We start from the raw sequence: 25915 nt of genomic DNA on the forward strand, positions 1-25915 counted from the left end.
AATATCCAACCTGGGCCAGCAAACATGATTTACAACTCCTTGGAGTTTTAACTGGCTAACCTATAATTACCTATTGCATTGAAACCTGTGATAATATGCCAGTTAATGCATAAGGTTTGGGATATAAGGCAGAGTTTTGAAGCTAGGGGAGAGAACAGAAAGAAAACAGAGAGAGAATAGAGGAGATGTAAGAGAGGTCAGGTATGGTGAGCTCAGTGTGGAGAGCGGCCAGCATAATGTAACACAGAGTCCAGAGAGTCCAGAAGAACACAAAGTTTGTGCAGGAGGAAGTGCGGTAACTATAAATGCTTACAAGCATATCATTCATGTTATTAATTGTCTAAGGGTGTTAAATTGTTTAAGTTTTATTTCTTAGGAAGCATAAATATATAACTATACCTAGTATATATATCACTACTGTGTGTAACATATTCTGCATAATTTAATTTGCCTGTAAATAAAATATCAGTTAATCAGCTGCAATTGCACTATTATGTTAATGCACCAGGAGGCGTCATGTATTACTGATCCGAGCTGCATCCAAGGACGCAGCATCAGATCATCTGTGATCCTATCGGCGGCCGCAGATGCGCAGAGGCCAGGAAATATCCGTCAGCCGACTTTAGATCCTGGCCTCTCCACTCCCCCACAACGGCAACGACACGCCTCCGTTTTGAGAAAATGAAGGCCTTCGCCTCCCCCTCCATGCGTGATCGCAGACCCATAATACACATACGCAGAATGGGTCCTGCGCAGATTCCCGATGTTTGGCAGTGCACACTGAATCACCCCCTTAGATCCCAAATGTGTCTTTGTATATAGTGAAAAATAAATGTTTTTGCTTAAAAAAAATCTTTCCTAGCTCTTTTTAAAAAAATTATATATAGGTCAGATCCTAGGGACAGTAGTGGTTGAATAATTAAACCATGGGTCCCAGTTGGGTTCTAATGCGATATTGTTATACGATGACCTCCCTCTCCCCTCTGTTTTTGTTTCTGTTTTATCTTGATTTCACTTTCTTTTTTTCTGTTTATTCAAATTTGATATGAAAATGTAAGGTGAATATGGATGTTGTTTGATATATTATGTTTTTGTTATCTTTAACACTTTGTTGTCGATAATATTGTATTCTCCTTTTCAATAAAAATTATGGTTAGAAAAAAAAAATCTTTCCTAAAAAGTTTTTTAGTTCACGTTTCCTGCTTGAAACACCCCGACATTATTACACTTCTTTCAAGAATGGATGTAAGAGAAATAATTGCCAAAATGTAGTTAATGTTCCCCACAGTGCACTATCTTCATATTCCATCTCTTCCATCCTGACCACAATGTAACATTTGGGGAGCGTGAGAACCCTCTCCCTTTGTAGGAGCACAATAGAACCCGCAATCTGTTTTTCTTATCTCAGAATATTTTTCAATGCCATTTTTTTTGCCTGTTCCTGGAATGTCAGCAATGTGTAGGCTGTGTGTAGTCCTGCTTTCATTCATATGGTAATTTACGATGCCCTATTAACAGCGTGTCTCCTGTGATGTCTCCACAGCTGGACTTGTTCATAGAAATAAATGCAATTTTCAAAAAGTGTTCTGTGGAATATTATTATTAATATGAATATATTATTATTATTATTATTATTATTTTTATTATTATTATTATTATTGCTTAGGTAAGATAATACACCTGCATCTATTCTGGAGTATTCAAGATGCAAACAAAATGTATTATACTCATGGCGTTATGGGTGTTGTAGTGCATCAAGACCCTTGTAGACGCACTTAGGGCCTGATTCAGACCCGCTCGCAAGGGCATAGCGCTTGCAAGCGGGTCGATGGTGGCCCAGTGCACACGTGCGGCGTGCGCACTGTGCGTGCCCCGGAGCGAGAGCGCAAAAAGCACTCACTCCGTGGCTCACTACAAAAGGCGTGGCGGGGGGTGGCTTCACAAACGGAAGCGTTCCCACGCGAACGCCTGCCGTTTGTGGGCGGCCCCACTGACATCACCAGTGATGTCAGTGGGAGAGCTTCCGGCTCTATTAGAGCCAGAAGCTCTCTGGGGCTTGCGGCCACGAGACCCTACCACAAGGGTCTCGTCGCAAGCCCGATGGTCGCGATGGATCATCCTGGCCGCTCGCAATAGCTGTGGGTGGTCACCCACAGCTTTGCGAGCGGCCAGGAGGTCGCTCAAAAAAAAAAAAAACGCCCTGATTCAGAGCGAGCGCTCTTTCAGAGCGTCCGTCTCTGAATCAGGCCCTTAGTACAATGCGCTTTGGTGCACTGGCTCAACAGTAAAACCTATGGAAAGACTTTTTAAAAAAATGTTGGTAATTTACAGAAATTTTCTCACACTTCTGGGAGAGTAGATCAGCCTCCTGGTTTTAGTGTTTAATACACAATTTGTTGCAGTTTGCATTATTGGGTCCTGATAATGTGATATTGCGCACTAAGTTCCCCCGACTTCCCACCTGGAGGTAGGCAAATGGTGGCCAGAGCTAATATTTAATCTTGCAAGTCACTATATACTAGTGACATCACTGACACAAGAGGCAATGGTGAAATTACCATGTGATTGGATATCTGCTTACTAGATGGGGCGTCGACTAAATGACACTGCACCAATCCAGTGTGTTTGTCAGGTTAAACATAAAGAGGAACCTCTTTTCCCTTTATATTTATATTTTTGGAACACGGTTTCTGCAATCCATTTGTTTGAAAGAAATCCGGGTAATAGTATCTGGGATGCAGGAACGAATCCCAAATGTGTCCTTATTTCCTCTCTTGGTGCATTATAAGATCACACGCTTTAATGACAACCAGCAACGTATTTTGTAATTAAAAATAAAATAAGAATATACAGTAGATACATGGGAAATAAAAATTTTGTGAACACCATAATCTTTTCTCAATTAAGAGAAGATGTTGAAATTAGATAACGATACAATCTAAAGAAAGGTAAATTTATGTTTTCAGTAGGCTTTGCAAGGTGTATTACTCTTAAATGTAAAGCCTGGCAGAACTTCAGCTCCCCCTACTGATCACTCATAGTTATTGCAGTTTAGTTTATGAACCCTTTATATTATCCTGGCAATTCTCTTGTCTGCTTGGTTCCTAATTAAGGAATACTCCTGATACTAATTATATACTGCCGTTTTGAACTTTGAAAGCCAAGATATGTAGAAAATAATGGCCCTATTCTACAAGTGATGAGTTTTATGTCAGGGGAAAAATGTTTGGATCTTCAGTCTGGGAATTTATTTAAGCATTTCGATGTGTTTATGTGTGTGTGTGTGTTTTTTTGTTACAGTAACAGATAACACTCTCCCAGAGCTACAGGACCTACACTGAGCAAAGGAAATTTTTGTATTCCATAAAAGATGATTATAGATTAACCGTACTTACAGACGTATGTAAATTAATTGAGATAGGAGAGGTATGACAGGAGGCAGTTGCACTCTTATTTTTACAGTTGAGGGCCTGAACCATACTTCTTTTTAGACCTTCTCCTCATAGTATCATACAGTGGAGGAGCAGGTCCATGATAATACACTTTGCGGCGAAACGCGTCATTAAGTCCCCATCTTCCCAGCGAAGTGGCCGGGATCCAGGAAAGAGCAATGCACTCCCAGGACTCAGAGAGAACTAACCAAATTCTAAAGTCTCACGGACAGAGCAGCCCGATCTGAGAAGTTATCAAGGGCTCACTGAGTGATACAGATAACGAATCATGCTTAGCCATGATTATCTTACAGAAATTACCAAAAATGATTCCCCAACCCTCTCCTGAAACAATATTGACACTAAATGTCCCTTAACTTAAGACTGTTTGCCTTTCGGCAAGGGATTACTACTGTTTATACTTAAAGAGCTTCTATTTGTTTTGCTCATCCTGATGCCGTCTTTGCTAGGCTGAAAAACAACTGGAGCACGTTGGATTGCTAAAAAAAAAGTTTAATGGAACTGAACAGAAAACTACAATAGTCTTTTACAATTAATATAAATGATATGAAAAGAAATGGAATGCAATAGATTATACAGTAGGTGTTTATCTTGTACCTCATTTAGAATTTTACTTTTTGTTTCCGTAGACAAATGAAATCTTGGAGTTGCAGAGAATGCGGATGAAAGACGAGATCCGGGAGTACAAGTTTCGGGAGGCCAGGCTTCTCCAGGATTACACTGAGCTGGAAGAGGAAAACATTACATTACAGAAATTAGTCTCCACATTAAAGCAAAATCAGGTATGTTGTTGTCAGCCTGGGGAAACATGGCCAATTATTGCTAGTAATTGTTATTACATTGTTAGTAGTGCATGTCTATCACTAGCCTATAGAGAAGTGTTTTCCAAATGCTTTCCTCAGGGAGCACTAACAGTGCATGTTTTCCAGGTCTCCTTTTAGAATCACAAGTAAGATAATTAGCACCACCTGTGGATCTTTTAAAATGTGTCAGCCGGTAATGAATACACCTGGGCACCCACTAGGAAAAATGGAAACCATGCACTGTAAGTGCTCCCTGAGGAATGAGATTGGGAAACACTGCTCTAGAGTGACTCAGAGCTGTAATACTGGGGCAAGAAAGATGATATATGCCCTACTGCAAATTAGAAATGTATTATATACTGATTGTAGAAATGGGATGTGATTTCCCTAATCAGTAACAATCTACGTTATTCCTTACGTGAGTGCGTTATTCCTTATAGTGATGACATCACAAATCATCAACTACTTAACTTACTGTTTATACCGTTCTTGTATACGTCTGAAAATTAATTTCAGGGAGATTGTGGAGCTCCACTGAAAGGGGCGTGTCCTGTTCTCAATAAGAGGCATGTCTACTTCACATATGGGCATTTCAAGTGTCCAGGGACACCCAGAGGTGTTTCTGGTGCTACCCAGGGCTGTAGCTAGGGTAGTGCGGCCGGTGCCGTCGCACAGGGCACCGCAGGGCAGGGGGCGCTGTTTGGGCCTGTCAAATTTCTGTTTATTATCATTCTTGCTTGTAGCTTCCTCTTATTTCATCTCGAGCATCCCGACATTCTCCTGGCCCTCCATCAGTATGCATGATGTGACATCGTAACGTCACGTCGCGCTTTACATCCATCCAACTCAACAGAGCGCCCGTAGATACAGCTGTTCAAATAGGCTTCTGAGTGGTTCAACGCCTGACTTCTGACCGGGCCAACCGATCAGCCCATCTAGTCCACAGCGTATAGAACATCCATGTAGGACACTGAAGGGCACTCACCGGGCATTCAGGAGTATTATACATTTATTGTATACTTACCAATCAGCCAATAAAGTCAATGTCAATGTTTTGGTCCCTACAGACCTTTAAAAACTCACAAACGTATCACCAAAATTGTAACGATCCAGGACAGAGTATATGTTCTATACGGGATGTAGTTTATAGACCGGCGGACTAAATGCCGCCGGTCTATATCCCGACAGCAGAAGCCCGACAATGGACTTAAGATAGGCGTCGAAATACCGACGCCTATCTTAATCTCGACGCCGAAATGCCGAAGGATGCATGACCAATCGAGGTAAGTCCGGTCATCCTTAGCACTTAGCCACGGGGGAGGGGGGTTAGGGTTAGGCATCCCCGGGGGGACTTAGGGTTAGGCACTTCCCGGGAAGGGTTAGGCTAGGGGAAGGTGGGGTTAAGGTTAGGCGCCACTGGTGGGAGGTCAGGGTTAGGCACCCCCCCCTTCCCGGTTAGATTTAGGGTACAGGGGGGAGGGTTAGGTTTAGGCACCCCCGGGGGGGATTTAGGGTTAGGCAAGCCCTGGGAATTGTTAGGATTAGGCTAGGGGAAGGGGGGGTTAGGGTTAGGCACCACTGGGGGGAGGTTAGGGTTAGGCACCCCCTGGAGGGGTCGGTTTAGGGTGCGGAGGGGGAGGATTAGGTTTAGGCACCCCCGAGGGGGACTTAGGGTTAGGCACCACCTCGGGAGTTTAAGGGTTAGGCACCCCTAAGGAAGGGTTAGGGAGGGGGGGGGGAAGGGTAGGTTTAGGATACTTACATGCTCTGTTGGGATTCTCCTCTGTCGGGCTTCCGGCGTCGACATTTCATCCCGGCGGGATTTCATACCCAGCCCGTTCTATACATGTGCACAGCACATCACAGACTTTAATAAAGTTGCCCCCATAGACCCCTACTGGATTTCCACCCCAGGCTTAATTTTTTCCCATGCACCAGTCCCACACCGCACCCCCGTATCATAAGACAGCACATTGCTTTTTATCATGTACAGAAAAGTCCAATCATTAATATTCTACTCTAAGAATGTTTTGTTTCTTTCTCGCAGTTTATAATAAAAGTTCATTCGTGTTCATGAGAACCAGCGCGTTATCAATGTCAGCATTCTGCAGAGACGTTGGCGGCGTGGCACATGTGCGCACATCTTGGCAGCTGCACACAGGAGTTTAATTAGGAGATATATCAAATTTCGCTCAAAAATGAGTATTTATTTCTAGTGGGAGTCCTCATCTCTCCAGAGGATTAAACAACTATCCAATTATTTCCCGTGTCTAATACAGTAGTTCTAGTACAAGTTCTCAGCTTTTCTTTTGTAGTGCACAATTTTTATATTTGTTTTATGGTCAGCAGTTTTTATGGCAGTAATAATAATAATATTACATTTATAATCTGATTACAAATGTAAAGGACAATAATAGTAAAGAATGTTTAGGCCTTTAGCACCGGTTTCTTGGTAAGCTGTTAGTAATTATTACCTTGGTTTTTTCGTCATGAGAATAACCATGATAAATGGATAATTATCGGGTAATGGCTTGGGCCTTTGACCTTGTAGATGTTTCTTTACAAACACCAAGGGTCTCACTTAGCAAATTACACCAGTGATTTGGTTTGTGTCAATGATATTCAATACCACGGCCAACTCTATTTATAGATCATGGGAGAACGAGTATCTGTACATGTTTATGGCTGCAATATGGAATCTTGTTTTCCAATATTATGAAGCCAAAGGAAAACTATGGGGCACTCTGCACAGTGGCAGCGGGTGTCACCCTCCAAGGGGGTGACGCCAAAATGGCGGCTCAATATTTTACACGATCAGCCCGATTCCGACGCATCGGGACGACAGAGTAAAATATGTCCTAATCGTGAGTATCTACTTTCGATTACGATGCCGATGCGCGTACCCGCTGGTCGTACATCGCATCTTCAGATCTTGCCTGCTGCAGGCAAGATCTGAAAATCTTATCACAATGCACTGGAATAGTATAGGATGCACGATAGATCGTGGGTCAATTTGGATTGTTTTTAACACTAAGAGGGGTATTCAATATGAAACGTTAACTTCACTGCCGAAGTTAACGTTTCATATCTGAGTTTTTACCTGCGTTAAAGTATCGGGCGTGCTCCCGCTTATCCCCGTATTCAATATAAAATTAACGAAAAACGGGAAGCTCCGAAGTTGGATTTGCGTAAAGTTACAAATTTTTCCTTAAAAAAAATTGTAAGACCCCCCTAAAGTTGTAAAAACATGGGGGATCCCTATGGGTACCCCCGTTTTAGCCTTTAAATGAAAGTCGGGGATTTAAATAGCCGCAGCAGGTGTTTTTTTCCCGACATTGAAGAAGTGTTGCAGAAGAGCACTTAGGTTATTTTTTTCGTTTTTTTAAGTGGTCCCATCAATTTTGGGGTACATGAAAATGGGTACTAGCATATTTTTATGTCCCTAAAGTAAGTTTTTAAAAATTCTGCATTTGTGCACCTGCCGCTATAATTCTATTCTTCAAAACACCTGCCGCATACTTGCAGAATAGCCCTGAACCTATTTCCCTATTGTTAAACAATTTTTTCCCATTTTTTTTTTCCACCCCAATTTTTTAATCAATTTTTTGGGGTGTCCCTATTTTTTTTATTACTTTTTTTGACACAGTTCTTTTTTAAATGTCATTCCCAGGGGTGCAGGGTATTTTTTTGTAAGCCTGCATCCCTAAACCCCAATTCTGCACTTTTTTTCGACACCTATTCAATGGTGAAAAGTTATCCCCGTTTTTTATCACAGACTTTTCAAAACTGCGATGTCTCTGAAATTGAATATGGTGTAAAAGTAAAACCTGCGATAATGACGTGATACCTCCGATATTAACGCAAAAACGGACTTATCGCTCCCATATTGAATACCCCTGTAAATCGTGCCCACGACTGCAGGGGGAGAAATCGGACACGATATCGGATCGTGACCTGAACGCCTAGTTTGTGGGCTCCTTAGGTTGTCATGTGGTTTCCCAGGTGTGGGTATGGATACAAATAAGTTAGGTTTAGTTGAAACAATGACTCCACAAGCTTATCCTTCTCAGGCTGTAGCAGAGAGGCTAGTCCCATACACACAGGGCCTGATTCAGACCCGCTCGCCGATGGTGGCCCAGTGCGCATGCGCGAGACCCGGATAGCGACGTGGGTGGTCACCCACAGCTATACGAGCGGCCAGGAGGCCGTTCAAAAAAAAAAATAGCCCGGCCCTGATTCAGAGCGAGCGCTCTGTCAGAGCGTCCAGCTCTGAATCAGGGCCACAGTACAATGACAATGCCTTGAGAAATAGTATAATCTAGTAGATTTATTAAAGGGGGAAGTAAGAGGACGTAGATCCAGGGAGATCAATATGGAGAAAACAATCACCATATAAATGACAGTCAATGTAGCACAAATGAAATATGACAAATATATGACAGTAGTTAGCAAAATGCTAGTCAATAGGCAATAATTCTCTCTAATGGTTAAATAGGCTCAGTTATCCTAACTGCTGCAGCACCTCTTTGGCTATAACTATGGGAAATTCAGTTTCTTAATTATTTCAAGAGACTCTAAACACGCAATAACCTTCTCAATACCACATATATGAAAAAATAGCAAAATAGATTATTACTGGGCAGACTAGCAAAAACCCAGACTGATCAGTCATTTACTTTAAAGTGAAAACAAAGTTCTTTTGTTGGAGTACTCTCTTGCTACGTGATCACTGTCCTATTACGTGCATGTACTTCTATTCCACAATAGGCAAAAGTAACAAAATTAGCATCTGATGCTGGTCTTTCTTGATTACAGACACAATAGTGTCAGGATCAGCCGGTCCCCAGACACCTCAATCAGAAACCATTGGGTGTTGTTTTTGGTCACGTCAGCACTCACAGTTAATAACACAATTCAAGCTGCCATCACGAAGGGTTATATTTGGAACCCTTACATTCTCCTGTCGATTACAGTACCACAATTATTATTACGCATACAATAATGTCACACATATATATATATATAGCATAGACCTTAGCAATCCTACAGGCGTATAAGTTCATGGAAAGAACTTCAGAAAACACGCTAAGATTAAGGATTTTAATCTGAGTACAAAATTACTCCAATGAGTAACAAATACAAAAAAAATTTAATAAATGCCACCCAGATTAATATGCACAAATAGATTCAAGAAATAAAAAGGAATAACAGAGGGGGAGAAGTGGAAAGAGGTAAAGTACCAACCAATCAGCTCCTGTCACTTTACAGGCTGTTTGAAAAATAACAGGAGCTCATTTGTTGGTACTTTGGGGTCTATTTACTAAGCCTTGGATGGAGATAAAGTAGGATGGAGATAAAGTACCAGCCAATCAGCTCCTAACTGCCATGTCACAGGCTGTTTTTGAAAAATTACAGTTAGGAGTTGGTTGGTTGGTACTTTATCTCCTTCCATTTTATCTCCATCCAATAATTAGTAAATAGACCCCTATATCTCCACTTTAGCTTTCTCCAAGGCTTAGTACAGTACATCACTCCCAGAATCTCTAACTTACAAAGGTTGGGTTAGAACCCTGCCAGGGGCGTTTCAAGAGAGGAGGGGGCCCGAGTGCACTCCTCGTGCGGGGATCCCTCCTCTCTCCCTGGTGGCTGCCAGCCGACTGACGCGGCTGGCCAGCCACTGGAGCATTAGTAGACTCCGGGCACTAGAGTGTGCCCGGAGTCTACTGCGCATGCGTAGAACGCCGGAAAAATGGCTGCGGCGGCCATTTTCCGGCGTTCTGAGCAGCAGTGACACCCGACGCGGGACCTCGGACAGGTAAGTTTAAAAAAAATATGGGTGCGGTGCGGGGCCCCTCTGGACCCGGGGGCCCGTGTGCCCCGCACACACTGCACCCATTATAGATACGCTACTGGACCCTGCAGTGAAAGGAATTCACATGGGAAATCATTTTTTTGCATCCTATCACCCTTAGGTAATGGACCATAGGTGAGGGGAGAAGTTGAGTCTTTTGCTCTGCAAACTTGCTCCTAGCACCCACCTGTCTGGCTACTTTCTGTGAGGAAATGAGTTTCCTTTGGTCTCACACCAGGAGCCAAACGTAATAGGGTGAGAGTTTAGAAAATGTGTGAGAAAACTGTCTCAATATAAAAGCTCAGCCAATATAACAAAGTCACAGAACATGAAAACTCCCACGTTTTCCAGACTCAAAAGACTCTCAAGATTTTGGGGCATATGTATCAAAGCTCGATGTGAGATAAAATTGTGAGATATATATCACCAACCAATCAGCTTCTAACATACATTTTGCAGGCTGTGTTTAAGAAATGATAGTTTGGAGCTGATTGGTTGGTGATATATATTTCACAGTTTTATCTCACTTCAAGCTTTGATACATACAGTATGCCAGACTTGCCTAACTTTAGGCTGTCCCTTCCGGGAGGGGACAGCCTGGACGACACTCTTTTCACAGCAGGTGGGCGGAGCAGGGGGCGTGGCGGCTCAATACGTAATTGTGGCCACGCCCCCCGCTGTTCAGAGCCCGTAATACAGGCACTGTACTGCGGGGGGCGGGGCTTCGATGACGCGATTTAACGCGAATCGCGTCATCTGATCCCAGGGCTACATACTAAGTGGCCGGCAACGGGGGGTGCGGGATGGCTGCGGCTGGTTGCGGGAGACTTGCCTTGCCTTCCGGGTGGTTGGGAGAGGCACCCGATTTTCGGGAGGCTCCCGACCAAATCGGGAGGGTAGGCAAGTATGCAGTATGCCCCTTAAACTCTCATCCAGGTGTTTCCTGTTTTGAAAATACAACTCGATCAATGTATTTGTGTGAGAGAGTTTTACTGCTAAACTCTCACATTGTCTAAACCAGGGGTCTTCAAACTTGGCCCTCTAGATGCTGTGGAACTACACATCCCAGCATGCACTGCACATAGTTTTAGCATGCTGTTATATCAAAAAGGTGGCAGTGCATGCTGGGATGTGTGGTTCCACAGCAGCTGGAGGACCAAGTTTGAAGACCCCTGGTCTAAACTCTCACCCTATTCCATTTGGCCCCAATTCTCTAATCAGAAGGTTAGATTTCCCAGGCAAGGGGGGAAGGTCACCTCACACTTCATGTAGTTTGTCAGACATTTTTCACATAACCTTTAGGACAGGAAGTTTGGTCTCTAGATCAATATATGGGACATATTTGATCTTCAAACAGAATTATTGAAGTGTAGGGTAAAACCACGTACATTTGGGGGATCTGAAAACCCTTTAGAAGTACATCCTGGACCTTTACGTGTGACTTATGTCACGTCTTTTACAAATAGCCAAAAGGGCTGGAGCCTGGCTGTCCGGCTTTCATTGGCAGATAAGAATACTGGCCTCTTATGCCACCTGATATAGGTCACGGTAGGTCATACAGTTATTACACATAAAGTTTTCATAATTACAATATCTCGTAACCAGGACAAATAGCTTCAAGTTTCCAATGATAAAGCTCTGCCCTGTCCCACCCTCCACTCTGTCAGATTTTTCCCCCTCTCTACTGGTTTGATCCTCGCCGCTCCATCCTGACAAACTCCCAAGCCCCTCCACCATCGTTGCATACCAAAGTCCACCACCCCCAATCCGTAGTTCCGTTTCGCCACCCCCGGCTTCCATTTTTACCTTGTTCCTGGCAGCCGGTCCTCATCTTCCAGTTCTGTCCTTTCTCCCTAGCAGTGGAAGCCATTGGGGTGCCCCCAGGCTTCCACTGCACTCGCATTGTGGAGACAGGACAGACCCTTTAATAATTAATATGTAGATATATAAACATGCTGTATAAACATACAGATACTATGAATAATCATGACTAATATGTAACCCCAGGGGGGGGGGGGGAGACTAACGACTAATGTTTGAATGTATATGTTTGCGATTAACTCAATAAAATCAATAGGATATAGCATGACAGAATGTTAAGCCTACTGGTCGATATCGAGTTAGTTGTATGATGGAAGTATAAGTGGGAAAAAAAGTAAAGGGGAATGTCTAACGAAGAGTTAGTTGTTAGAAATGAACCCTTATCCATGTACACATAATTTTTTGATACTAAGCCATTCTTGTTCATGAGCTGTGTGTATTTAAGGACTTACCGCTTCATTTTGACAAGGAGCCTCAAATCCCTACTTTGTCCCGTTTTTAACATTAGGGCACTTGGATTGGTTAAAAGATATCCAAGCCCCTCCCACTTCAAACTTCTACATATAGACACACAGGAGATGGCTGAGATTAAATACTCTGTGCTTCTCTTAATATTCTAATCCTAAAAAAAAATCTATAACCATCATAAAAAATGCAGTGATGCTAATTTCTGTTACATGACTCTTGTTTGGTGTTTTTTTTTTTGCCGTAGGTTGAATATGAAGGTCTGAAGCACGAAATCAAACGATTTGAGGAGGAGACGGTGCTGCTGAACAGTCAGCTGGAAGACGCCATCCGATTAAAGGAGATCTCAGAACACCAGCTGGAAGAGGCCCTGGATACCTTGAAGAATGAAAGGGAACAGAAGAATAACCTGAGAAAAGAGTTAGCTCAGTATATCAACATCAACGATAGCATGTATAACAACCACATTAATATCGCTGTGGATGGGCTGAAGTTTACCGAGGATGGCGATTCCAACAATGAGGACAAGATGAATGGTCACATCCATCCTCCTCTTGTGAAACTAAACGGTGACTATCGGACTCCGGCAGTGAGAAAGGGGGAGTCGCTCAATCCCGTCTCCGACCTTTTCAGCGAGCTGAACATTTCGGAGATGCAAAAACTCAAACAGCAGCTTATTCAGGTAGGTTTTTATGACTTTAAGATGTCTGCATAGTGGAGGCGGCCATTTTGACATTGGTTCGTAGTGAATTGATAAGTGGCAGTGTCATATTTATTGGTCCATCCCAAAAGTGACGACATCCACTGTGTGTAAGAATCTGATATGCTTAGCGTAAGCTGCCATTTATTTAAATTGTAGGATTACTCAGAAATTATGTTGTGTAATTAAAATCACCGGTCAAATAACAAACGCTAGCATAGCAATTCTATCATCAATATGAAAGATAATAAATAATAAAATAAGATATATAAAACCAATGTTTATACTTTTTTGGTAAATGTGGTGGAAGCGGGGTTAGTAAATAGTCCAGTATGGAGTCGCACTATGTTACAAATAGAATGAGAGCCACTAGCCCTATCTGACCCTAACTTGGTGCTGTTGATGTGATTGCTCCGCCCTCTCCTAGGCAGCGCTGGGCGTCTGTTTCCTAGTAACTTTCCGGTTGAGTTCTAGCGCATGTGGCAGTGGCAGCGGCTGATGATGACGTCAGACCCCGCTCGGACCTGGCGGGCGGACCTGGATATAACCACTTGTAGCTGTACACTTGAGAAAGCACCTATTATGTGTGAAACGCGTTGTAGAGTGGAGGGACTACACTGCAACAAGTGTACAACTACAAGTTGCACCAAACAACCCCTCTTGGTGCACCAGGTGCCCTGCATTTCTGCTTGTGCTGAGCAGCTTTTTTGCTCCTTTCACGCCTGAAAATGCGTCGACGCAGTGCGACTAAAATCCACTACGAGAGAGCACTGATTAATTTAATGTGCAACACTTGTATATAAGTGTGCGACTGAGTCTGAATCTGTATACGAAGTGCTACAATGCAGCGGACGCAGCTTTTTTCCATGCCAAGTTCCGTTGTGCTTTGTATACAGATTCAGTCGCCCACAGATAGTTGTGTCACATATGAAATGAATCAGTGCAGTCTGCTGGTGCATTTTCAGGCAAAGAAGGCGTTCGCATAGTAGCACTCACGCCAGGCAAGTCGCGCTGTATGGCGTCTTGAGGCTAGATCTATGAGGACCAGTGGCGGCTCTCGAGGTGGGGCTGCACCCCTCCCTTTAACAGATCCCAAAAAATAATTTATAGCTTATTAAAAGTGGTGCATAAGGCTTAGCTCTGCATGAGGTATATATTATACAAAATGGATTCCAGATATCAAGCAAAATGGTAGCCCCTCCTAATCACCTTTGTTGCTTCTCTATCTAAGCGTTCTTCAGGTGGACTGAGCTCCACAGTCTGGCAAATGTGTCCTGGGCATGCTGAGTGCTTTGAGGATGGTTTTAGCCGTCCCACATTGATTGCATTTCCCCCTAGTAATTAAATAAAGGTATCTGAGAAATTGCTAGTGCTAGAATGCGGATTACAGCTACAGTATATGGAACATTATGCATTGCAGATGCAAGAGGATAAGATTACAATATGAAGGCATTTGTATAGCTGTCATTATTTAGTAATGCTTTAAGAACCAATACATAATTAGCATAAGATAAGATAAGCATCAATACATAATAAGATACGATTTTAAAATCGTGTGTGTGTGACGTGTGTTTTGACTTTCAAATTAAGGTGCCCATACATCTGCGACGGATTGTCCCGATGTAGCAATGCAAAGGGAAATGCTGATCTTCTGGGTGGAAACGGCGACCACCCACCATCGATGTTCAGCGATCCGTCGCAGGATCGCTGAAATTTTAAATGTTACATGTCCCCGATTAGACAATCATGATCATTTATTGATCGCGATCGTCAAATCGGGAAAATCCAACATGTTGGATATCTGCGATCCTGCGATACCGGGTTGCAGCATCACAGGATTGCGGCAATCCGTCGCTGATGTATGGGGGCCCTTTAAGATGTTGTTTTAAGACAGGATGTAGAGAAGGGTTGAATGAAGACAGGTGTGAAGTTACAATTGCTCTTCAGGTGATCTATAGAGATGATAAGGTTTTACTTTAAATCAAATAAAAGAAGAACAATCATTTAACATGGTAAAATGGAAAACCACTAGTGACAGTGGGTGTCATCTTGAGTTCACAGCATAACAACATCTAATGACAAGTTATTGTGGTCGACCGAAATATAACAACGCCTAAAGGCAACGTTTACATAAACAAAGGACTGTAGAGTGATTGGTAGTTCCAGCGCTTCACCATCCATTAATTCATAAAATGTTTTGCTAGTATCAAGAAACAAAATAAATGTATACAGTGTACAGTGGGACTGATTCAGACCCGCTCGCAAGCGCTATGCGCTTGCTAGCGGGTCGATGGCCGGGCAGTGCGCACACGGCGTGAGAATTTTACTCGCTCCGGGGCTCACTACAAACGGGGCGGCTGTCGATGTTGATCGACAGCTCACCCCGTTTTGTAGGTGGGGAGGGGGGGGGTGGCTGGTCAAACGGAGGCATTCCTGAAGGAACACCTACCGTTTGAGGGCAGCCCTACTGACATCACGAGTAATGTCAGTAGTGAGCTTACGGCTCTATTAGAGCCGGAAGCCCACTGGGGCTTGCAGCAGACGAGACCTTACCACAAGGGTCTCGTCGCAAGCCCGATGGTCGCAACCATCACCTGGACGCTCGCAAAAGCTGTGGGTGGTCACCCACAGTTTAGAGAGTGGCCAGAAGGACGTTTTTTTTAAAAAAAGCGGCCACCCTGATTCAGAGCGAGCGCTCGCTTTTTGCGAGCGGCTCTAAATCAGGGCCACTGTGTCATATAAGTGAAATAATTATCCAATCATCCAACAGGTGGTTTGAGAAGTACTGGAACCACCAATCTCTCTACCTATGTTCACATTATGGAACTTTATTAGTTACAGTTCCTCAGTTCAGAGCTGCACACTCCTAACCTTTGGTGAACTTTTTCATTTGGCTTGGATCTTTTCTTCTATCTACATAAACCAAGCATTGCTCATTTAATATGGTGACGTCGGCCTGTTTCCGAATAGGACATATCAGTCATAATTGAACTGTTTCACATAATTAACTTTTGTAAACAATCACAATTTAGATTGGGAGCGAAAAGCCGTTTTCGCGTGTTTTTTTGCGATAATTTAGCTTTTTTTTTTACTCTTTACAATTCCATTCCATTTTCGCCTTTGCAGAAAGTCAAGGCACTGAAATAGACGATATTTTTTCTCCACAGAACAGCAGGTGAAAAAAAGTGTAAAGTCTATACTTTGGGGTGCAGAAGTTGGGAAGCCACTCAAAACCCTTGGTATACCCCCCCCCAATGGCCAATTCACCGAAAAAAAAGAATTATAAAAATTCCAGGACCACGCCAAAAAACACCTTTGAAATTTGGGGTGAAAATGACAAAAGTGGAGGGACAAAACTAGCAAAATAAGCTTCTGGGGGTGCTTTAAGAAAGGGCCAAGTTTTTTTTGGGAGTGCAGGTGCTTGTATGATGGAGGAATTTCACTTTTCAAAAACTTCACTTTATAGACATTAAAATATGCTAGTACCCATTTTCAAGCACCCCAAATTATGATGGGACTACTTATTTTCACCAATAAATACTGATATTCTCCACCACTTTTGCAAGGACGCTAATACCAAGGATTTTAAACAAATTCAGTACCCCAATTAGTTTTATTAGAGGCTATTGGAACACTTCTATATTGATCCCCAATATTTTTGTAAGGTAAGGCTGATTTCCTCAAGTCTGACAGTACTTTCCGCCTGTTCTACATTCGCCGCTTGCCGTTTTCGACTGTTTTGGAATCGAATACGGCGGAAAGCGCACGATAAGTTTTTACGTCCAAAACACGCAATGTAGGCGAAAAGTCAGGCAGGCAGAACTTTTTCGCAGATGCGAAACTAATTAAATACAGCCCTATATCTGCCAATTTCTTAGAATTTAGGGTGACGTGCTATGCTTAATAATCAATATTCATGAGCTTATGTAACTTGAAGTGGATCAAGATCAAGGACCCTATTTATCAAAATCCGCAATTTATTGCAGTTATCCAGTGATGATAACGATTATTATCGCATTGTGATAATCAAAATAATCATACGGATGTATCAACATCCACACGCCAGGACGCAGCTTGCGATAAAGCTATGTCCCAGTGAATCCTAATCGCAGACTATTTTTCGCAAAATAATACGGTGAGCCCGCTGGCTAGAGTTTGGACCCAATTCGTAATCTCTCCACACATTTTACATGGTTTTACCCAAGTGCAAAGTTACCTGATTTTTTTTTGCTTTGCTCCCAGAATCAGCCCAGAATGTCTTCAACTGAATCATGACACAATTTAGGTCCTGTCCCCTTTTTTGCTGAAGAATGCACAAAGAGGTTTACGCTTGTATTGTGCGATCAATGCTTCACTCCTGACGTTATTGATTCTAGCATGTAGATAATGGACTGAGGGTACTATAAATATAGACTCCACGCTTTCACAGTTCTAAGAAGGATTCTGGCCTCATTTAACCTTGGAATGAGTATTTATTTTGGTAATTTCTAAATTATCCTCCATAATAAGTGGTGACACTATTCATTTTTTAAAATTTAAAGGAAATCTACGACCAGCAGTGACTGGACTTGTTTTGTCAGTGGGTTGGGGCTTGCCCTCCTTTTCTAGGAAACCCTTATTTTATTCTGTGATAGTATGGAGTGAACTCCATAGCATGGGAAGACTTTAGGGCACATGAGTTTCAAAATGCGGAGAGCATAGATGTACATGGATAGTCCACGCTCTTGTCATCTCCCGCATTGATGTTTGCAATCATCTCCTCTCTGGCCTGCCTGTCACATGACTGTCCTGCCTGCAATCTGCCATGAATGCAAAGGTGCAATGTTTCTTCCTCTCCCTCTGTTCCTCTCCTGCTATGGCTCCCTGTAAAGTCCATTCCCACCAGAATACAATTCTAGCTATTCACCCTCAACATCTATGGTCCTCTGTAATGCCTTCCTTGCTTCTCAAACTTTGTCAAGACATAATCCCCTCTACTCGCCATCTACATTCTGGCAATAATCTTGACTTCTAGTCCTCTCCTCCTCCAGGGCTTTGCTGGCGATATGGACCAGACTTCCCCCAACCGACAATCTTTTAAGATGTCCCTCAAAACGTACTTTTTCAACTTTGGCCACTTGCCCTATCCCACACAGCTCACTCCTGTCACACATTGGGCTTCCAAGCCCCATTACCTCACGCTGTACTGCCACTGCCTGGCCTTGGGGCAGTGGCAGAACTTGTGAGTGGTGGCTCCAGTCTGCAAACACCAGCGTTCAATCAGCTTAGTGCACTTCAGTCTGCGTTCATCTGCATTCATTCTACACAGTGCACTTCAGACTGCACTCACCTGTGTTAATTGAGCCTGATTCAGATGTGGATGCAAATGTTATCGCAGCTACAATCTCTCGTGGGTCGCATTTGTGAAAATGTGCTAATGGCTCACTTGCCGTCCAGAGCTTAGAGTCGCCCACTGAAAGCATCTCACATCGCCCCTCACGCACAAAACCAGGAACATCGTACGCAGATCACACACCCATCATTCTTATGTGTAAGTCTAAGCTGTTACAGACATAGCGGGTCCCCAGACAGGCAGGGGGCTCTCCTGCTGCAAGCAAGGACGCATCGGTTAATTTATGGACGTCCAGAAAACAGTGTTTAAATGGTCCGACATGCCTGTGTTTTTCTAACCACCCCCCGTTACCTCCCCTAATCGCTGACTACCTGTCACTCATATGTTCCTCTCAATGGACCATTCCTCTCTACACTGCCACCTTGTCCCATCTCTTCTATCCTGAGACCATCATCTGTGCTCTGCTACCTTATTTCCTCTACACTCTCTCTCTCCTGGGAGCCCCCCCCTCTGCCCTGCAACCTTCTCCTTTCTACAGGGATGTCTTGCCATCTTCTGTCCTCTCCATGGACCCCTCCTCTCAGCCCTGACACCTTTTCCACTCTCCTCTCTTATGGGACCCCCCCTTTCTGCCCTGCCACCTTCTCTCCTGAGACCCCTCCTCTCTGCCCTGCCACCTTCTCCCCTCTCATGGACCCCATCTGCCTGCCCTGCCACCTTCCGCACTCTCCTCTCTCGTGGAACCCTTGCTCTCTACCCTACCACTTTGTCCCATCTCCTCTATCCTGAGACCCTCATCTGTGCTCTGCTATCTTGTTTCCTCTACTCTCATTCTCTTTGCCACCTTCTCCTGTCTTCATCTGTCATAGGACCCCTCCTCTCTGCCATGCCATCTTCTCCACTTTACATGGACCCCAACTGTCTGCCCTGCCAGCCTTCTCCACTCTCCTCTCTCATGTAATCCCTCCTCGCTTCCCTGCCACCTTCTCCCCTCTCCATGAACCCAACTGTCTGCCCTGCCACATTCTCCACTCTCCTCTCTCATGGGACCCCTCCACTGCCCTGCCACCTTCACCCCTCTTCTCTCTCCTGGGACAACTCCTCTCTGCCCTGTCACCTTCTCCCCTCTACATGGACCCCAACTGTCTACCCTGCCACCTTCTCTACTCACCTCTCTCATGGGACCCCTCCTCTGCCCTGCCACCATCTCCCCTCTTCTCTCTCCTGGGACCCCTCCTGTCTGCCCTGCCACCTTCTCTCTCATGGGACCCCTCCTCTCTGCCCTGCCACCTTCACCCCTCTCCATGGACCCCAACTGTCTGCACTGTCACTTTCTCCTCTCCCATGGACCCCTCCTCTCTGCCCTGCCACCTTAACCACTCTCCATGGTCTCTTCCATTCTGCCCTGCCACCATCTCTTCTCTCTCTCATTGGACCCTTCCTGTCTGCCCTGCCACCTTCTCCTCTCTCTTGGGACCCCTCCTCTCTGTCTTGCCACCTTGTGCTCTCTCCATGTTCCCTTCTCTCTACACTGCCACCTTCTCCACTCTCCTCTCTCATGGGACCCCTCCACTGCCCTGCCACCTTCACCCCTCTTCTCTCTCCTGGGACCACTCCTCTCTGAATTGTCATCTTCTCCCCTCTACATGGACCCCAACTGTCTATCCTGCCACCTTCTCTACTCACCTCTCTCATGGGACCCCCTCCTCTCTGCCCTGACACCTTCTCTCCTCTTCTCTCTCCTGGGACCCCTCCTGTCTGCCCTGCCACCTTCTCCTCTCTCATGGGACCCCTCCTCTCTGCCCTGCCACCTTAACCACTCTCCATGGTCCCTTCCATTCTGCCCTGCCACCATCTCTTCTCTCTCTCACTGGACCCCTCCTGTCTGCCCTGCCACCTTCTCCTCTCTCATGGGACCCCTCCTCTCTGCCCTGCCACCTTCACCCCTCTCCATGGACCCCAACTGTCTGCACTGTCACATTCTCCATTCTCCTCTCCCATGGGACCCCTCCTCTCTGCCCTGCCACCTTAACCACTCTCCATGGTCCCTTCCATTCTGCCCTGCCACCATCTCTTCTCTCTCTCACTGGACCCCTCCTGTCTGCCCTGCCACCTTCTCCTTTCTCCTCTCTCCTGGGACCCCTCCTCTCTGTCTTGCCACCTTGTGCCCTCTCCATGTTCCCTTCTCTCTACACTGCCACCTTCTCCACTCTCCTCCCTCATGGGACCCCTCCTCTTCACTCTCCTACATGATCTATTAATGTGTGTATATGTATATATATATGACAGACCCTTTGTATATGCATGAATTAGCTTTAAGTGAAACTTTAGCATCCATTATCCATTACTACATGTAATATAAAACACTACCACTCAGCAGATTTCCCATCGCCGTTCTACAATATACTACAGTGGCTGCAAAACCTGAGATCGGTATTAAAAATACCCATCCTCCAGGCTGAGTGCTATCGTATGTCACTGTACTGCTTACATGTCACTGCTTCATACATAAAGGCTGCTGTTTTGTTATTGAGTCATAAATCATATTAGGAGACTCAGGGTATTATGCTGATAACAGCTATATTATTGTATTTCATTTACAGAGCACCAACATGTTATGCAGTGATATATATGGAGGGGTTTGTGTTTCAAGAAAATTAAATGACACGAAACAGGAGGTAGAGTTGGCACTGTCCAATTGAGCTTACACTCTAAGAGGTGTGTGCTACATGTGAATGTGGAATTACGTAGATGTGGAATTACGATAGTAGCTGCTGGTGTGGATAAATGTTTATGTACTGTGCTCACTTCTTGTTCCAGGATGTTATAATTACAGGTACGTTGTTAATCTCTGGCTCTGGGCAGTTGGCGGGTACAGGCAATGTTCCTGGCTCCATACTGTAAAAGTTTGCTTCTTGTTCATATGCAAAATAAGTAAATTTAAGTTGAATAAATTATTGATTATTTATTTTAAAGATAATGAAGATCAGCCCTTAACTGAGCGGACGTAGCACACTCAGGGTTGAATGCATTCGACAATAATCATTAATTTATAGGCACTTTTATACATTTCTGCTAACAATACCGCACCAAAACTACTTTTGGCTAAACTAGTACAAAACGTACGAGTATTGGCTAAAAACATTTACCCAGGAGTTAAAGTGGGCCGGAACAGGCGGAACTGCGTTCCATCAGTTCTATTTTGAGTCGGAACCAGTTCCACCTCTTCCAGCCCACCTTACCCGGCCAGTCAGGGAGTTGCCGGGCACCCGCTGAGGTTTTGATACCAGCAGGCGCCCGGCTCCTTCCCTACAGCGGCAGCCAGAGGCTAGGGTACAGTCCTGAGCTCCGGCTTCTGGCTCCCACAGTGGGCACTATGAGAGAGACGTCATGACATTTTCCTCATTGTATACTGGATTTAATTGTCAGTGTCTTATCTTCATGCACTTGTCCTTTCCCCATATACTGGGTGGACAGCTGCAGATTATTATTATTATTATAATCATCATCATCATTGATTTGTAACGCGGTGGGAAATACAGTGCATACACAGGACATACAGTACATAAACAGAACATTTAGTACATAAACAGGACATACAGTACACAAACAGGACATACAGTACATGAACAGGTCATACAGTACATAAACAGCACTTGTAGTACATAAACAGGACATACAGTACATAAACAGCACATGTAGTACATAAACAGGACTTACAGTACATAAACAGAACATTTAGTACATAAACAGGACATACAGTACATAAAAAGGACATACAGTACATAAACAGCACTTGTAGTACATAAACAGGACATACAGTACATAAACAGCACATGTAGTACATGAACAGGACATACAGTATAAACAGAACATTTAGTACATAAACAGGACATACAGTACATAAGCAGAACATTTAGTACATAAACAGAACATACAGTACACAAACATGACATACAGTACATAAACAGAACATTTAGGCCCTCATTCAGAGCCGCTCGCTATTTGCGGTCGTTCGTTCTAAAACAAGGGGTGGCTATTCAAATGAACCGTTCGCTAATTGCGGTCTGTTCACGCCTCTAAGTCTGAACAAGCGAGCAAAACTTGCGGTTGTAATTTTGAAAAATACGCCCCCTTGCCGCTCACACCATACGTCATGTCCGCTATTTATTAGATTAATCGAGTACATCGAACAGCGTATGAACTGCTCGCTATTCTTGTGGCTGGTTTTTTCAACCGCTATTTTGCGAGCAGTTCTGAGTAAAAAAAAAAACAAGTGACGTGGTCAGTGACGCTGCTGTATTAATTATGCACTCCCTTAAAATGCCCGTTTTGACCTTTAAGCACGCCTGCGTTCGAATTCCACACCCCCATTTTAAAGCACCTTCCCCTGTTACCACCCACATACGCCTCCTTCTGTCACTCAAAATAGCAGGCATTCGCTATATAGCGAACAAACGATTTACGGCCGCACTGACTGGTTCACGCATGCGTATTAAAATCCGTACGCATGCGCAGATGTGCGAACATCGGTCAGAACGAACGAGCGGCTGCTTACGAGCGGCTCTGAATCAGGGCCTTAGTACATAAACAGGACATACAGTACATAAACAGGACATTTAGTACATAAACAGGACATACAGTACATAAACAGCACATGTAGTACATAAACAGGACATACAGTACACAAACAGGACATACAGTATATAAATAGCACATGTAGTAAATAAACAGGACATACAGTACACAAACAGGACATACAGTACATAAACAGGACATAAAGTATATAAACAGGACGTAAAGTACATAAAAAGGACATAGGGCCCGATTCAGACCTGGATGCTAAGCCGCGATTGCTCGCTATGGGCGATTGTCGCCAAAATGCGTATGCATCGCAGTGCGAGAACCAGTCTGTGCGATGGGAAAGTGCTCGCTCGAAGCCCGCAGACTGGCCTTTCCTTTGAGTGACAGTGTCTTTTGTTGGTAGTAACAGTGGAAGGTCCTTTAAAACGGGGGAATGGTTGTGTGAACGCTGGCGTGTATATAAGCGTCAAAACGGCGTTCTTTGGGCATGTATAATTGACATGGAACCGTCATTGTGCATGTCACCTGGTTGTATTTCAGCCTGCAGTGATCGCAGTGCTTGCAGCGGGGTAGGGTTTTTTTCTTAAGGGCAGCGAGCTGCTCCGATGGCTCTCGATGTTACTGATTAATCATACACTTGCTGGAGATGACGTGTGCTAAGAAAGAAAAGTGGGCGTCATTACATCGGCGTGCGATCATTCTGCTGTCGCTCTCTAAGACATACAGGGCGTCCTGTAGCCTGGCTGTGCGATCGCAGCATTTGCATATCCCCTGACGACTGCGAGATAGCGCAGCTTAGCGTCCGGGTCTGAATCGCCCCCATAGTACATAAACAGGAAATACAGGACATAAAGTACATAAACAGGGCATACAGTACATAAACAGGGCATACATTACATAAACAGGGCATACAGTACATAAACAGGGCATACAATATATAAACAGGGCATACAGTACATAAACAGGGCATACAGTACATAAACAGGGCATACAATATATTAACAGGACATGTAGTACATAAACAGGGCTTACAGTACATAGAAAGGGCATACAGTACATAAACAGGGCATACAATATATAAACAGGACAGCTCTCGATGTTACTGATTAATCATACACTTCCTGGAGATGACGTGTGCTAAGAAAGAAAAGTGGGCGCCATTACATCGGCGTGCGATCATTCTGCCGTCGCTCTCTAAGACATACAGGGCGTCCTTTAGCCTGGCTGTGCGATCGCAGCATTTGCATATCCCCTGACGGCTGCGAGAGAGCACAGCTTAGCGTCCGGGTCTGAATCGCCCCCATAGTACATAAACAGGAAATACAGGACATAAAGTACATAAACAGGACATACAGTACACAAACAGGACATGTAGTACATAAACAGGACATACAGTACATAAACTGGGCATACAATACATAAACTGGACATGTAGTACATAAACAGGTCATACAGTACATAAATAGGACATACAGGCCCTCATTCAGAGCCGTACGCTCTGAGCAGAGCGCACACTCTGAATGAGGGCCGGGCTCCATTTTCATGGAGCGTCCTCCTGGACGCTCGTATAGCTGTGGGTCACCACCCACAGGCTATACGAGCGTGCTTTGTGATGGCCGCGATGGTCGAGACCATCGCGACCATCGAAATTGCGAGCCGGAGCCTGCGGTTGAGGTTTTCAACCGCAAGCTCCGGAGTGATTTTGGCTCTATCAGAGCCAAAATGACTCCCACTGACATCACTAGTGATGTCAGTGGGCCGGCTTCTGACGGGAGGCGTTCCCGTGGGAACGCCCCCGTCAGGGAGGCACGCCCCCGGCACGCCCACCAAAGGGGGCGTGCTGTCAATCAACATTGACAGCACGCCCCCTTTGATCGGACACAACGAGCGAAGGACTTTCCTTCGCTCGTCGCGTCTGGCGCATGCGCACGACGGAGCTCCCTCCGTCGTGCGCATGCTCAGTGCATAACATCGACCCACTTGCGAGCGGACAACCGCTCGCGAGTGGGTCTGAATCAGGCCTACAGTCTATAAACATAACATAAAGCACCTAAACAATACAAACAGTACACAAACAGCACATAGGGCTATTTCACACACACCGGTTTTGATCGACCGGCAAAGAACGGGCGTTTTTTTGCTGTGTACCAATTTTAGTGAACTATTTAAATAGATGGGTCCTTTCAGACGGCACGGACACAGGGTCTGATTCAGAGCCGGACGCTATTTGCGCTCGCTCAGAAAAAGGGGCCGGCTATTTAAATTGAGCGCTCGCTCTTTGCGGTCTGTTGACGCCTCTATGTCTGAGCGAGCGAACGAAACATGCGCTCGCTATTTTGTAAAGACGCCCCCTGGCCGCTCGCATCATACGTCATCTCCGCTATTTATTTGATTAATCGAATACATCGAAAGGCGTCTGAACTGCTCGCAGTGCTTGTGGTTGGATTTTCCTACCGCAATCAGGCGAACAGTTCAGGCTAAGAAACAACCAAGTGACGTGGTCGATGGCGCTGCTTTGTTAATTATGCACACCCTTAAAACGCCCGTTTTGACCGTTTGGCACGCCTGCGTTCGGATCTCCACTCCCCGTTTTCAAGCACCTTCCCCTGTTACCACCCACAAACGCCTCATCCTGTCACTCAAATTAGCAGGCACTCGCAGTTTTGCGAACACACTTTTTCCGACCGCACTGACTGGTTGGCACATGCGCATTATGACCCATACGCATGCGCAGATGTGCAAACATCGATCGGAGCGAACGAGCGTCCGCTTACGAGCGGCTCTGAATCAGGCCCTCAGCACGATCACCGTATTACAGCCGGGAATATCCACTGACAAGGATGGCTGCCTTCCACGGTTTCAGTGTTAAAGATTGGAAAAAATGAAATACACACAGCAAAACCATCA

The 25915-nt window shown here is 44.6% G+C and overlaps 1 protein-coding gene across 6 annotated transcripts in view; it reads left to right on the plus strand.

Annotated features, from left to right (window-relative positions):
* BICD1 (BICD cargo adaptor 1) overlaps positions 1-25915 on the plus strand; it is a 215580-nt gene that overhangs the window by 127356 nt on the left and 62309 nt on the right. For all 6 annotated transcript variants that reach the window (XM_088478276.1, XM_088478277.1, XM_088478279.1 and 3 more), the window contains exons 3-4: positions 4082-4234; positions 12640-13074. In XM_088478276.1, coding sequence (XP_088334402.1) covers positions 4082-4234; positions 12640-13074 — 588 coding nt within the window. The remainder of the gene's footprint in view (positions 1-4081; positions 4235-12639; positions 13075-25915) is intronic.

The sequence above is a fragment of the Taudactylus pleione genome, unplaced genomic scaffold (assembly GCF_031769625.1).
Source record: "Taudactylus pleione unplaced genomic scaffold, aTauple2 ptg000212l, whole genome shotgun sequence".
NCBI lineage: Eukaryota > Metazoa > Chordata > Amphibia > Anura > Myobatrachidae > Taudactylus > Taudactylus pleione.